The sequence below is a fragment of the Caretta caretta genome, chromosome 12, assembly GCF_965140235.1.
Source record: "Caretta caretta isolate rCarCar2 chromosome 12, rCarCar1.hap1, whole genome shotgun sequence".
Taxonomy (NCBI): Eukaryota; Metazoa; Chordata; order Testudines; family Cheloniidae; genus Caretta; species Caretta caretta.
Genome location: NC_134217.1, coordinates 25,393,974 through 25,409,160, shown reverse-complemented (window position 1 = coordinate 25,409,160; position 15,187 = coordinate 25,393,974). Strand labels below are relative to the sequence as shown.

Genomic DNA, 15,187 nt, shown 5'->3' with positions numbered 1-15,187 from the left:
ACCAGTCAATTGAGTGGCTTGCCAAGGCTATTTTAAAATGGTTTATAAATAGTTAAATTTTAAGATTACAACAAATCAGCAACTAACTAAACTATCCTCTACAATTGGCTTTATTAGCTACATTTTCTATTTTGTTAATATGTAACCATGAAATAGACTTTCAGTAGATACCTTCAGGCATCTCCATACTAATTTGAAGTGACAGGTGTCATTTTTTATTTTTGTTGCATAGTCATGATTGCTCATATATGTGCTACCTTACCATCTGTTGTGGAAAAGCATAAACAGTCAGATTTAGGCATTCTTCCAAAATGAAGCCAAGTATATAAGCTTGCTGCAAAAGCACAAGCATATCACAAAGCTTTCTCAATATTTTTGTACTGATCATGAAGAAGCTCCTCAACTTACTGATCCTCACTCCTTCATAACATAGATATCCTTTTAAAATGTGTGTGCTGTGTTTTAGATTGCCTTCCCTGTCTGAAAAGAGAAAAATATTTTTAAAAATGCTAAAATGTGAAAGTATAGATTTTCTATTGTAGACGACATACATGGGGAGAGGGAACTCCCCCAAAAATCATATAAAGTCATTACTTTATCCTTCTCCATGTCTTGCTTCAGCACTGTGATATCTGAGAATTGCTGCCAAAAACATTGGTTAGTCAGGTGGTGAACTTAAATTATTATTTGTTATGTAAAACCATGCTTGTTTTACTGTTAGTTTATTCTTCCCTTCCACCCACTTGTTTTTCACACACCTGTTTGTGTCTTGTCATAAACTAAGGTTGTAAACTCTCTGTGGAAAGGAACTTTCAAATATGTTTGTACAGCGCCTAGAACAAAGGGTCTCTGATCTTGGATTGGGGGACCCTAAGTGCTACTGTTATACAAATTTGGAGAAAGCAGTTGCTGAATGTGCGGACATGTAGAAGTGTGATTTTCAAGCTTCAAAAGCCTGCTAGAAGGGATTATTTTCATAATAGCTTCTTGCATGTCTATAGCTAGAAGCTGTACAGAGGAAGCAGAGCCTCAACAGATCTTGGAGTGTCAGAGGTAAGGGAGGCTGTACTACACATTATGTCTCCAACAGCCACACTAGTCTCAGCTGTCCAAACATGATGCCAAATTCCTCCACACAAGATTGTACAGCCATTGAGATAAGGAGAGGCATTTGTGTCTTCCTGATGATGTAGCAAAGGATAGGAATGGTATACAAGTGGTGGAGATTTATTTCTCAAGGGTAAATGTTTGCGAGGACACAGAAACCTCACTTCATCATATCTGCAATATCCAGGATTCCAGAAAAGGAGGCAGAGGCCATTTTATCTTTTGCAAATTGTGGGGAATCAGGCTGGTCCCTGTTTTAGATATTCTCAAGAATCTAATCCGTTGGGTTACAGGGAATGGATCACTTGATTACCTGTTCTGTTCATTCCCTCTGGGGCACCTGGTATTGGCCACTGTCAGAAGACATGATAGTGGGCTAGATAGACCTTTGGTCTGATCCCAGTATGGCTCTTCTTATGATCTTATTCTCTTTGTAGTCCCCCAAGAGGAAAACTCAAGTCCCAAAATGTGAGCAAAGAGGAATAAGTTCAGAATGGCAATTTTAACTGTGTCCTCCTTACTATCCAATTTTGATAGATTGAACAGCAGGAGGCCTCTATATTCTTATTAGAGACACAAGATGGGTGAGGTAATATCTTGTTGGACCAACTTGTGTTGGTGAGAGAGACGATTGTGTTTCAGTCTTACAGAGAGCTCTTCTTTAAGCTTGTCTCTCTCACCAACAGAAGTTGGTCCAATAAAAGACATTACCTAACCCACCTTGTCTCTCTAATACCCTGGGACCAACATGGCTACAACTACTCTATAGTCTTATGTTGTTCACACAGGTGGTTCTCCAGGTTTTGCTACAAGTACTGTACTTTACTCTTTGATCTCTAGACCTACCTTGAGAGTATTTATCAAGGATTTGATGATGGTAATTACATCCCCCAGTGAAGAGGGGGATTCAGCTCTTTAGAAAAATACCTTTAAAAAGATGAGTTCTTACAAGGAAGTGTCTGGCCTCTGAAACGAGTCCTTAATCTAGCAGGATGGAAGAGTGCAAGAATCCCCATCCCAGTGATACTATTTTATTTTAACCATTGGAAATGCCTCTGAACAATCACTGAAGTAGAGGAAAGTTAATATCTAGATTTAAAAAACAAAACATAGACTTTATAAAGAAGACTTGGATTTATGTGCCAATACTAGTATTTTAATCTCATTGCCTAACATTGCAAATTGTACCAGGAATGTGGTGTGCTGTCCCTGTAAAACAAAATAGGTTGTTTATTTTGAGAGCAGTTCCCAGGGAAGGGAAGATTTCAACCTTTTGTACCTCCAATGTCCTTTAGAATCTCACTAGCTTGAAATTCCTAATGAGCCCGGGATTTTCTTTCTCCAGTGAATTGTTGGAGTCCTTCGTATTTTCCGTACACTGAAATGTTTAGATTGTTAGTTTTCTCCACACTGGCTCCTGCAGTTTTCATATAAATCTTTTAAATTTTGTCATCAAGTAAGTTGGTGTTTTGTTCTGAATGTCTGCTGAATAGCTTTTTAATAAGGCAGAGTACACTTGCAGAGGTCACTCATGGTATCAAAACTGTTTAATGTTATACGTTGCACAAAGAGGGGAAATGATTGAACCAGAATGGAATTTCAAAAGGAGACTGGCTGCAATGGAAAACAAAATTTGCCACTGGTAGAGTGCTGTTTAAAGTAGATTGTTAATGCATATAACTATTAGTGTGACTCCTATTTCTTGCCAGTAAGATCACTGTAGCTGAAACTTTGATTTAAAAAAGAATGTAACTGAAAATAATCCAGGAAACTTCTTGTCCTCCAAGTCAGGGTGCCTTTGTACACTCTTTGTACATTTTATGCATTATTCCTAAAATGGTACAACAGTTTCGTTCTGGTAGACTTTTTGTAAAGGAAGGTAAAATGTATATAAATGTTTATACATTCATATTTTGTCACTTTCTCTCTGTGACAACTACAGTAAACTAAAAGAACAAGCTGTGTGTGAAGTTTATCCATATTTATATTTATAACAAGTGTATATACTTATGTACCAGACAAAAATTAGCACTTTAAATGTAAAATATTTTAGATTACAACTGTAATTTTGTCTACTTTTCTTTCTGAAAGTCACAAGGATTCATTAATGCTGGGGTTTTTTCATTACTTGTATTTCTGTAATACCTTGAGGCCTCACCTGAGGTTTAGGCCTCATTGTGTTAGGTACTCCGTAAACACACATAAGGAGTGGTCCATTCTCTGGATAGTGTGCAGTCTAAATAGAAGAGAGACAAAGGGTGAGAGGGGAAACAGAGGCACTGAGAGGGAAAGTAACTTGCCCAAAGTCAGAAAGCAGGTAAGTGGAGGAGCTGGGGATAGAGCCCATTTCTTCTGACTCCTAGTCCAGTACACTACCCACTGGCCCATGCCTCATGAATCCAAATAATTACTTTCTACAGTAACTTTGAAAACATTTGCTGCTCTGGTGTTCTAGCTTTGTTCTTTTGCAAGTGTTCACCCCCACCCTCGTCAGGGTTGTATGGCAAACTCCTAAATAGAATATTCCTGTTTGTTCTTATCCCCACATTCTCTGGCCTGTTGGAAGATTGTACCTATCCTCCCATGCTGACAGGAGCTGCAGCGAGAGAATTACTAGAACAGTTTTCATAGTAGCAGCCGTGTTAGTCTGTATTCGCAAAAAGAAAAGGAGTACTTGTGGCACCTTAGAGACTAACACATTTATTTGAGCATAAGCTTTCGTGAGCTACAGCTCGCTTTGTTGGATGCATTCAGTGGAGCTGTAGCTCATGAAAGCTTATGCTCAAATAAATTTGTTAGTCTCTAAGGTGCCACAAGTACTCCTTTTCTTTTTACTAGAACAGTGTGATCCTTGTTTCATTTAGCTTGTTCTAAATGCTAGGCGTGTGTGGTTTGCTCATGCATAATCCTGGGTTGCTGTATTGGTAAGGGGAAAGGGTAAAATGACAGAGGGAGATTTACAAAGGAAGAAGACAGCTATTCCAGCGGTCTGGAATTTGGAGCCATCTGAGTTAGGCTCAACTTTGCATCTCTTACTCTGTGTGCTTGCAAGGGCTAGGAAGTGGTTATAGGTACAGCACCCTTAGTTCGTGTGAGTGTGGGGGGGAGAGAGAATAATTTGTTTGGGTTTCTAGACCCTCTTTTTTGCTTTTTTTTTTCCCCCTTCCCACTGTTCCAATGAGCAGCATTAAATTATACATTTCTTTGAAGTATTTTGGAGTGAAATTTTTTGTTAGCTCTAGGGATTCCTGTCAGATGACATAAGGGTGTCAGTTTGTACAAATTCTTCCAGGTATACCTTATTTCCTGATCAGTCAAGATTACTCTCCAAAGAAGCCAAAAAAAATGTGTTCACTGTCTCAAATGTCAAAAGGTTTTCACATATATTTCTGATGATCTTCCAAGCAGAATGTTAAACTTAATTATGAACCTTTTAATACTGTGATGAGCTTGGTGTGTACTGTAACCAAAGTAGATTTTATATGTTGGTCAAACATTGTAACATAGTCTGACTCATCATGTACAAGTGAGGTTTTGATAGACATTTTTCTTGTGTGATGCTATACTACTTATATTTTATAAGATTGTTTGTTTCTTTTATATACTAGATATGGCTATGTAGTTAAATCAGCTTTTCAGATTTGCATTCTTGAAATAACCATGACTTGAGAACAGAAGTGTTGTAAAGATGATACAGACAAAATTCATAGCAAGCAGATGCCTGATCTCTCTCAAAAGAAAAGCTGCAAATTAGAGATTCAGTGTAATACCTAGAACCCCAGTGTTCTGCAGTGATTTTTAAGTATTTTAAGAACATAGCTAAGTATTAGCTATGTTGCATATTGATGATGGTTTGATTGTGAAGCATTATAAAAAAGGGGTGGGGAGAAGCTCTTCATTGATCCATCCAAGCTGAGGAACTTGACTCGCTTGTTTAACTCCGTCATCAGGATTTGCTGACCAAAAGTAACCCCAAACTCACTTCTGAATTTTGTTTGTTTTCTTTCATAGTTACTTGGACGATGTTTCTTGACAGTGATGCAGGTTCACTTTCAGTTTTTGTCACAAGCTTTGCAGAAGGTCCAACCAGTGGCACACTCCTGTTTTGCTGAAGCTGTAGCTCAGGAAAGGAAGAATGCTAGTGGGGTGGGAACCTCCAATTTGAGCCCCACAACTGAGCTAGAAGATGCAGTACGATCGTGGAGAGGAGCTGCAGAGGTATGGATGCCTTGATTTCAATGAAGCTGAATATTTCATATTAGTAACTGGCAACTTTGAAATTAGTTGCCCTAATTTGCAAAACTCTTCATATTTGTTTTTATATTAAAGGAACACTAAACTTGATATTTAGTCCTATTTTCTTTAAATGACTTAAAATAGTTTTAGGTACTATTAATTATCCTGGAGCCAATTTTCGTATTTCTTTAAAATGTTTTTCTCTATGTGAAAATCCTCACAAAAACTAAGGAAACAGTCTGTAGTGAAGCAGTGGCATTATACACAAAGTGCTCTCAGATGTACTAACTAGAAATATAGAAAAATAATTTTCTCTGATCTTTCAGTTATAGTAGCCTTTGTTCTTGTCAAAAGAGTAGGCAAAGAAGACACCGCAAAAGTCAGACAGAAATTATTTTGATGGTGTCTTGATAATGTTTTGAATATGTATCCTATTCTGTATTTTAAAAAGGTTACTCATGACTTTTATGTCCAATTTGTTGCAAAGCTGCTGTTCTTGCTGGTGGTTCAATTACAAAATTGTACAACATTTTATTATGTTACTCAAAATTATCTTTAGATTTATACTTCCAAAACACATACTTGTGGAATCCATATCTTCCCTGCAAGGAAAAATCACTTTTCAAGGGAACCTAGTTTAATAGACCTAAAATACTTGCTTTTCCTCTTTCTATAGCTAACATTAAATTTATAATCTGCTAGAGCAGAAACGGCTTTAGACTTTTTGAGTACATGGTTTCCTTAAAATTAAAGTATGTGCTTTTGAAGTCTAATTTGGCAGAACAGACAGGCGTGTTAGTCATCTTTTATTAACTAACATCTGCAAGGTATAGGACAACAGACAAGTTTCCTGTTGGACTATGAATTTAAAAGAACTATTTGTAACTGGACAAACGGCAATTGCTTTCTTTCACTGACTGGAATAAAATGGGGATTTACAACTGTTTGCTAGATACAATTTTTGGGGAATATTATTGTTTCATACTTTTGTTGTTAAGTTTATACCATAGCTTTATCTACTGTGAATTCTGTTAAGTATGATCAGGATTTCAAATGTTGTCACTATACAAAATGTCAGCTAATCTTGTACGTACTGTAGGTCAGTACTTTATACTCTTAGTTTCTTGGAAGTTGCAATATAGAAATTGATATAACTGGTTAAAATTAAGTACTTATGTACTTGGGTTGGGGCCTTAATCTTTATGATAAAAGAGCCATTTAGGACCTTGGCCCAGTTAAGCTACTTTTATGAAGGAAACATATTATGATGTGTCAAAATATAGAGAATCATATACAGATTAACAGAACCAAGTCTCAGAGTAGCAGCCGTGTTAGTCTGTATCCGCAAAAAGAAAAGGAGGACTTGTGGCACCTTAGAGACTAACAAATCAAGTCTATTAGGCACGCAAAATGAGAAAATAAGAGAAAAACACAAGACCAAATTATCTTCAATTATAGAGCTAGAAAAAAGAAACATCTATTTCCACAATTGACTAAAATCACCAGTCGCGATAATTGTAAGTTTTAAGATACTATATGAAAATCTATGCTCTTAAATAATCACTAATATATAGCTTTTTTTTTTTTTTCTATAATCCTCACCGGATATACCAGTTAATTATTGTTCTTGGTCCTGGTGTGGGAATTTTGGGTAGACTAGATCTGTCCCAATGTTGAACCAGTACTATGATTATATCTGATTATGCCTTATGTTAAAGGCCACATCTCGACTGAGAGAAAGAGGCTGTGATGGGTGTTTGGCTGGAATTGAGGTTCAGCAACTCTTCTGCTCACAAAGTGTGGCAATCCCTGAGCATCAGCTAAAAGAACTGAACATGAAAATTGACAGTGCTTTGCAGGTTAGTTACCTTAATTTTATTTTTTCCACATGTCTACTACAGTCAAGAGGTAGGGGGTTGAAGCGGGGAAGGAATGTGTTATACAAAAACATGTAGTTCAATCAGCTGAGATAGGGTTATGACTTTGCAGTATTGTCTATAGAAGATCGTGGATGTGTTGTGAAATATGACAGTGTAAATTCATAGATATACACACACACACACTTTTGTATCACTTGTTGATTATGGCTAACTTGTATCTTAAATCATTTTGTAATATCAGGCATATAAAATCGCTTTGGAGAGTTTAGGCCATTGTGAATATGCAATGAAGGCTGGCTTCCACTTGAATCCAAAAGCTATTGAAGCAAGTTTGCAGGTAAGAGCCACTACTCTTTTTTCCTCCTGAAAATGAATGGTAAAGAATAGTAGTAATTCCTTAAATTTTGGTCTTGTTATTAGCTTTTTATTTATTGTCTCTCTTTCTTGCTCATTGATCTACATTTTGTCTTCAAGGGCTGCTGTTGTGAAGCTGAAGCCCAACAAACAGGAAGGAGACAGACTCCACCTCAGCCAATTCAGTGTGAACTCCCCACTGTACCTGTTCAGATAGGATCTCATTTTCTAAAAGGAATATCCTTTAATGAGTCTGCAGCAGAAAACCTGAAGCTGAAAACGGTAATAACCCTAAATCTAACCTCTTGTAAAAATTCAATATTAAATATTCAGTATTATATTACAATTTTAAAACCAATCATGCCAAATGAATTCAAAAGGTATTCTTAGAACTAGTGGGAAAATGGATTTCTAAATTTGGGAGGAAGGTAAGGTGGGAGTATCATCCAAAAATTATTTGGATATCTTTATCAGCATTTTCACTTTTTCAAGGTAAACTTAGCTCCCTGTTCCTGGAAACGTTAAAAATGGCTTGTGTTTTGAACTATTATTTACAGTGTCTCATAAGTAGTTCTCTTTTGTATTCTGATTATTATACTAATTTCCATAATTCAATTTATGCAGGTGCATTTTATAACTTAGACTCTTTACAGGTAGCAAATGCTTCAGTTAAGATTGAGAAAGCTTTTATAGTTAACACTACTGTGTGTATTTAATTTCCTTGAATGAATCCTTCAGACAAATCAAAATTACAAGATAAGGACATTTGCGAACATTTTATTTTGTGTTTGTAACCTCAAAATATACATACAGTATTAAATTTTTTTCAGATGTATGTTACTCTGTTTTGAGTAGTGTGTGTAACAGGCTTTTGTGACTTGCAGCACACAATGCTACAACTGATCAAAGAAGCTGGTTGCCATAATGGACTTACACCCCGGGATGACTCTCCTGTTACTGAAGTACTAAATCAGGTTTGCCCTTCTACTTGGCGGGGAGCCTGCAAGACTGCTGTACAGTTATTATTTGGCCAAGCTGGATTGGTAAGTAACTATGGCTGATAGGGACAGATCAGCAGTAAACAAAATATTTTTAAAGCTATATTTGGACAAGAATACCTCTTCTCTTAAAGTAAAACTGAGATCATTTGGGCTGATAGAACAAGATGCTGAGCAATTTGGAGGACTGGGACCATTGTCCTCAGACCATCAGTTTACAAGTTCACAAAATTAAGTACATGACTTAGTAAAATATGAAAAGTATTAAAAGCTCTGTAATTACAGTTAACAATTTGACCAATAATTTAACAATCAAAACACTTACATAAAACTACACTAAAGTTTCTCTTACAGATGTTAAAACATTATTAAAACACTCTGGAAATTGGTTCACAGTTTCTTACAATGGGCTCCCCCGTTTCCAGTGTTAGAGAGAACTTTCTGGTAGACAAGATGGATTTTAGCAGACCATAGATTCAGAAGTATTAATTGTAGTTGAAAACTTAACACTCTAACATAAAGAATATTTCGAACATTGACTAATTTTACAAAAAGAAAAGCACTAGAAGTTTTAAAATCAAATAGGAAGCTGCAGCTTTTACAACCTGATGTAGATTAGGACACAGGAAATGCAGCTCCCATTTTAATGCATGGTAAAATCAGGGGACTACCACATTTTTTTAAAAAAAATTGTATTCTGCAACAACTTTTGGAATTTGGAAGAGGCCCTGGAGATATTTCACCTTCCTCTGTAGCATGGGGCACGGGTCACTTGCTGGAGGATTCTCTGCTCCTGGAAGTCTTTAAACCACGATTTGAGGACTTCAATAGCTCAGACATAGGTGAGAGGTTTTTTGCAGGAGTGGGTGGGTGAGATTCTGTGGCCTGCGTTGTACAGGAGGTCGGACTAGATGATCATAATGGTCCCTTCTGACCTTGATATCTATGAAACTTTGAAAATACTGTTTTTCACCACTGATGTGGGAGCTGGATTTCCTGTTTACTTGCCAGGAGGAGGTCCTCCTCTTCGAATATCAGTAAAATGGCAATTCCAGTGGAGACACTTGCACTATTCATCAGTAAGGTATATTTAGGAACTGTTCGGGTATTGTTTTAAGATACGTATGTTTTCTTAAGTAAACATTTTTATCTATGGTATAACTAATCACTGCAGTATTTTTATTTAATAAAATGCACTTCCGTTTATTCATGATAAGTGTTTCTTTTGAGCTATTGTGAATTTTCAATCTACTGGGCAAGTAAAATGGGAGCAGATTTCCTTTAACAACAATGCAGCAGGAAGTATGTGTGTGGTATGTGTTTTAAAAGTGCGTAAGAGTTTCTGTCACCTTCTTTTTAAGCCAGCACTTCGTACAGAATCAAACTTTGGTCTAACTGTTGGATTATGTACTGTCAATAGTCTTTTACTTTGTGTGCAACCTGAAGATAGAATGATCAAGAATTAGTGGTTGATTTTAATCTTTGATAAAAAAAATGCATTTTGCTACATATCTTGTATGGTCAGCTCCTACATCTGTTCAGGCAAGTGAAGTAGCTGATTTATATGTGGCTTTGACTTACCTCCAGTCTTAGTTTATGAAAGCATTTCTTCTAATACTGTTGAGTTGATAATATCTACAGAAATAGTGAAGCTTCATTTGTCATGCTTTTCTTTTTGAACATCACTTACTTTGGTATTATAAGCATCGCATTAAATAACTTCTACATCTTCTAAGATATTCTCCCTTGTTCATATCTTAACTCAAGAGACTATCATCATAACTGTGACATGTAAAATGATATTGACTCTAACCATGTTATTCTGCTTTCTCTGCTGCTAATATGGCAGCAGCTGTTCTGCTACTATCAGTCCCCTAATTGCTGGTAGGAACCTCTGTGGCACAGGAGGGTAGCCTTTTAGGGGTAGAGGAAGAGGAAGGTGTAGAGGAAGGTGTTCGGTGGTAGTACAGTAAGATTGTTGGTCTCATTCTGATTAGGTGTTTTTGAGGAAGAAATATTTTTAAAACGTTAAATACAAGAGGGGTTGGATCAGGGCAGAGCTGTTCTCAGGAGGGGGATAGGTGGTTTCTTCACCTGGAGTGGGAGGCTCAATAGCAGTGGGGCGTGAGAAAACACAGAGGGCAGGGCAGCCCTGCTGGCCATTGAAATGCTGCTATCATGAGAGTTCCATGCTGGCAGCCGGGAGAGTTGTTGGTATAGAACTCCTTTGATTATAGTGCAAGCCAAAATGAAATTGCCACTTTAGGAATAACTTGGGTAAAATCATGAATAACTCCATTTGCTGCTGGCATCAATTATCTAATAGCAGAGGCCTTTTATATTCAGAGGCACTAAGAAGATGCATAAATAACAGTCAACAGTGTGTGATCTTTCACTCTGGTAAGCCTCATCTTCTTATACTCCTGTCTTACTCGTGGTTTGTCATTCCTTTTTTTTCCCCCCTCCCCCCAAATTACACTGTAATCTCTTCAGAATAGGGATTTGCCATTTTTGTCTGTAGACTGCTTTGCACACCTGTGGTGCTTTGTAAAAATAATTCTGCAAAATTAAATTACATTTGCGTACAATTTTATGTAATGACGACAAATTCTAATCTTTTCCTTTAAAGCATTCTCTGGGTGGGGTGAGGGAGGAAACACCTGTAAAACAAGAACAATAGATGTCTGATGAACAGGAAGCCATTTCCTAAGTAACCACCAGGCTGGGTGTGAGAAACATGTGTTCACTGTATTTTGAATTTATTTTGTTCAGAAGTCGGATAAACGAATGAGGAGTAGAAATAGTACGCCCTTCATGTTACTGTTTTTAGAAACTAATGCATCTGTATTGGCTGAGATTTATGAGTTAACTTGCTACCTAAATGCCAAATAAAACATTATAGAACAGTCTCATGAAGATTTAGTTTACTCTATGCCGCACATATTTTGGCTATGCATCTTGTTAGAAAAAGATTAGAAAGTGAAATGGAGCAGTTACTCTAGGTATTCAGTATTTGTCTTACTTTGTAGATTAAGAACCTGATCTTCAGATTTAAGTCAACTAAAGTTGTGACTACTCAACACTTATGAAAATCATATTCTAAATTTTCAAAATTACATTCAAATGTTCTGACGTTCACCAAGGTTTATTCTGCTACGCTTGGTTGAACTTAGCCCATTGTGCTTGATAATTCAAGGGTCTTTGCATATTCACTGGTACGCTCCAGCTCTGCTTTGTGCTGCTCCAGTAATGCAAAGCAACTGGAAACCCAATTTGACTGACCAGGCCTGCTGTATTGTAAAGATACTAACATTGATTTTTATTGTTAACATAAGGGTATGTCTATACTTAAACTACTACAGCAGCACAGCTGCAGCGCACCAGCTGCACTGTGTAGCGCTTCAGTGTAGACATTATCTGCGCCAACGGGAGGGGTTCCCCATTGGCATACGTAATAATCCACCTCCCTAAGAGGAAAAGGGAAAAATCAAAAGATAGGAGCACAGCACTACCTTTCCTAAAGAATCATCTCCTGCATTTGTTTACAAATGAGCACTGGCTGATTTGTTTGTGGCATTGCCTGACCTCCAGTCTCTTATTAAAACATTTATGTTAGTACTGTTGAGTTGACACTTCTGTAGTAATGTTGAAGTTACATTTTGTGAATGCTTTTCTATGCGATTTGTCATGCACTTTGGTATTAAGAGTCATATTTAATGACACCCGTTTTTTTAAATAGCACTTAGCGCATGGATTTAAGATGTTTTCTTTTTAATGTGTCAGGAAAAAATCACAACTATGACTTTTCTTAATTGGATATCATATAATGTAGGGATAAAATGAAACTAATTATAATAAAGGTAATTTTGTACTCGCATTTCTCCCTGCTATTAGCATCATGTTCCTGTAACAGCAACATCCTAGCTTCTAGTAATTTCTAAACCCAAGATATCGTAACCTTGGCCAAATGTTGAGAATTTTTCTTCATGTTTGTAAGTTGGGTCTGAGTGAAGCAAGATTTGCTCCTGAATTACACACATCTAAGTTACAGATGGCATCTGTCCTTTGAATACTAGGAATAAATCATTCATAAATCTTTCATTTCTTATCCTATCATACATATCTACGGGTGTGGCATAAATCAGTAGATCTTCAGAATAAAATTCAAGTTTCATAAATACTTCGAAACCTAAACAAAGTAACAGAATGGCATTGTTGTTTAAAAAAAAAAGGTGTATAGAAGCTTGTACATAGGGCGAACGCTAATCATAATGGCCTCTTTTTTAAAAAAAAAAAAAAGTGTGCTCAGAGACTGTTTACAAGTAGGGATGAATGGACTGAGGCAAATATCCAGGGGAAACGAATGCAGTCATGTGCTCAGTGATGGAACACCTAAAGGGTGGGTAATGGCAGTGCAGTTATGCGTGCTGCAATTTTAGGAGGTTTGACACCATAGGAAAGAACATAGGATCTCAACAGTCTTCAGGCCCCTCCATTTCAAATGCTTCACCTGACACATTTCTCCATCACCATTAGTGATGCCTGCCTACCAGATAATAGCAGAACCAGGTGGAAGGTGACTGCAGACACACCACTAAAATCCCTTAAGGCTTCTCTGCACTGGAGGACTTTTCCATTTCAAAGTTAAATGGTACAGCTTATCTGTTAGTCACGGACATGAGGTCTGATGGTGACTCAAACGTTGCTGGGAGTCTCAGCACAACCAAAATAAACTATTATAAATGACCAAAATGGCCTGTGGATGAAGACTGGACCTCAAATGAAAACATGAATCAAATGTGGAACCTTCTCAAAATATCATTATTTAGGTTTATGCGAACCCATCCTTCTCAGTCAGTTTCCCTAATAAGGGAAGGTTCAAGACAGAATGGTAATTTCCAAACCCTCCAGCTTCAGAAACGATGTCTTATGGAGGGGGACCCAAACTCAACAAATTGGATGGTCATTTCCCTCTTCTTACTAAGGAAGGCATTAATAATGACACACAATTCAGGATGGGCAGAGGCAGGGACTGTGTATGTAGGATCTTAGAACCCAGAAAACTGTGGAATTGCAAGTTAATCTAGAGTTGCAGACTAAAATAACATTCATCTCTTTCACCTCAGGCATCCCAATTAAGTATCAGTTTTGTACAAAAGAGTTCACCAAAAAGATGCTTTTGGGGCTATTGAGGTAGTGGCTTGGGAGACTTAGAATTCCTTGCCTCCAAATGTGATGGCCATTGTGGTGCCTGTTGAAGTGCACTAGCTGATACTGCATGCGGTGATGCATAACAACAGAATGTAGCTGAGGGTAAAATTATATCACTGCTGTTTTGTTTTATATGCTTGATTTGAGAAATTATCCTACTTTTGCTGTCTTGATACATTAAAATGGAAATCAAATTGCAATTATATTTTGCTGCAGTTCTGTGTGTGTTGCCAGTTTTCATTACCTTTTGAACTTCAGGTGGTAAAACAACTTAACCATATTCTTAAAAGAACTAAATATTGTTACTTTATTTGCTTAGGTGGTTGTGGACACAGCGCAGATTGAAAATAAAGAAGCATACGCTCCTCAGATTAGTTTAGAAGGATCCAGAATTGTGGTGCAAGTCCCATCAACTTGGTAAATAAATATTGTATTTCAGATAACACTAGTAGGCATGATTTTATTTTTTATATAGGAAAACCCATGATGTGATATCATTGAATGTTACTCCCAGTTCTAGCATCTGCCTCATCAGACTTCTCCAATCTGGAACTGAGGTGTGGTGCTTCTGCTGTAGGATTGACTGAAAGGTGTGCCTAGAATTTCTTGGCATGTTCTCTGTTAGCTCCTAGTATTTGCGCTGTTTCTTCAGGAGGCAATAGAATGGAAACAATGCTGTTAGACTAGAATACTGAAGAAGTTTTTTTTAAAAGAAGAAAGGATGGTAATAGTTAAACAGGCGAAAGAAAAGGCAAACAAATCCTTCCCTATTATACTCACTCTTCTGTGACAGACCTTCAGTGTATGAAGTGCTAAGTCACCTCTCTTTCTCTGAGGTGGCATATCTCTCTCTGGAAGTCTGGGAGGTGAGAGGACCTCCTCAAGTATCTTGGTGGCAGGTGAGGGACTCTGGTACCTCATTGAACCTTTCCAGAAGGTTGGTGTGGGGTCTTCAGTAGTGTAGACTATGGAGCTAAATGAATTCATTTTTCTAATTGCCAGGTTTGACCAAATATTGTCATCCTTTTGAAACAGCAAGCACATTTTCAGATCTCTTTTATTGCAGCGCCTCCAGTAATATGGACTACTTCAGTTTATGGTAGGTGATGAGTCTGAGCCTTTAGTGGAGACCGCCTGCAACTAATAGTATATATGGCATTTCCTCAAGTGTAAATGGCCTAGTCACTTTCCGCAGAGAAAGGTGAATTCTTCTTTAATTCCTCCAGATTATAAACTGGCACTCTGGATATTTTCTGTCATTGGAATACTGTTTAAATTGCTCTATTTTTTGAAAACAACTAAAAAGAAAATGAAGACTACTTGAACCACAACTGAAAATCTTTGGAGGAGCTCCCCATACTGACAAACAGTAATAGAGCACTGTCTATTCACTGTGTGATA

General features: G+C 37.3%; 1 protein-coding gene across 2 annotated transcripts in view; it reads left to right on the top strand.

Annotated features, from left to right (window-relative positions):
- Positions 1-15,187, top strand: part of GARRE1 (granule associated Rac and RHOG effector 1) — a 105,375-nt gene that overhangs the window by 69,316 nt on the left and 20,872 nt on the right. For both annotated transcript variants that reach the window (XM_048816922.2, XM_048816923.2), the window contains 6 exons: positions 5,119-5,325; positions 7,062-7,202; positions 7,465-7,560; positions 7,698-7,859; positions 8,462-8,620; positions 14,106-14,203. In XM_048816922.2, the coding sequence (XP_048672879.1) occupies positions 5,119-5,325; positions 7,062-7,202; positions 7,465-7,560; positions 7,698-7,859; positions 8,462-8,620; positions 14,106-14,203 (863 nt within the window). The remainder of the gene's footprint in view (positions 1-5,118; positions 5,326-7,061; positions 7,203-7,464; positions 7,561-7,697; positions 7,860-8,461; positions 8,621-14,105; positions 14,204-15,187) is intronic.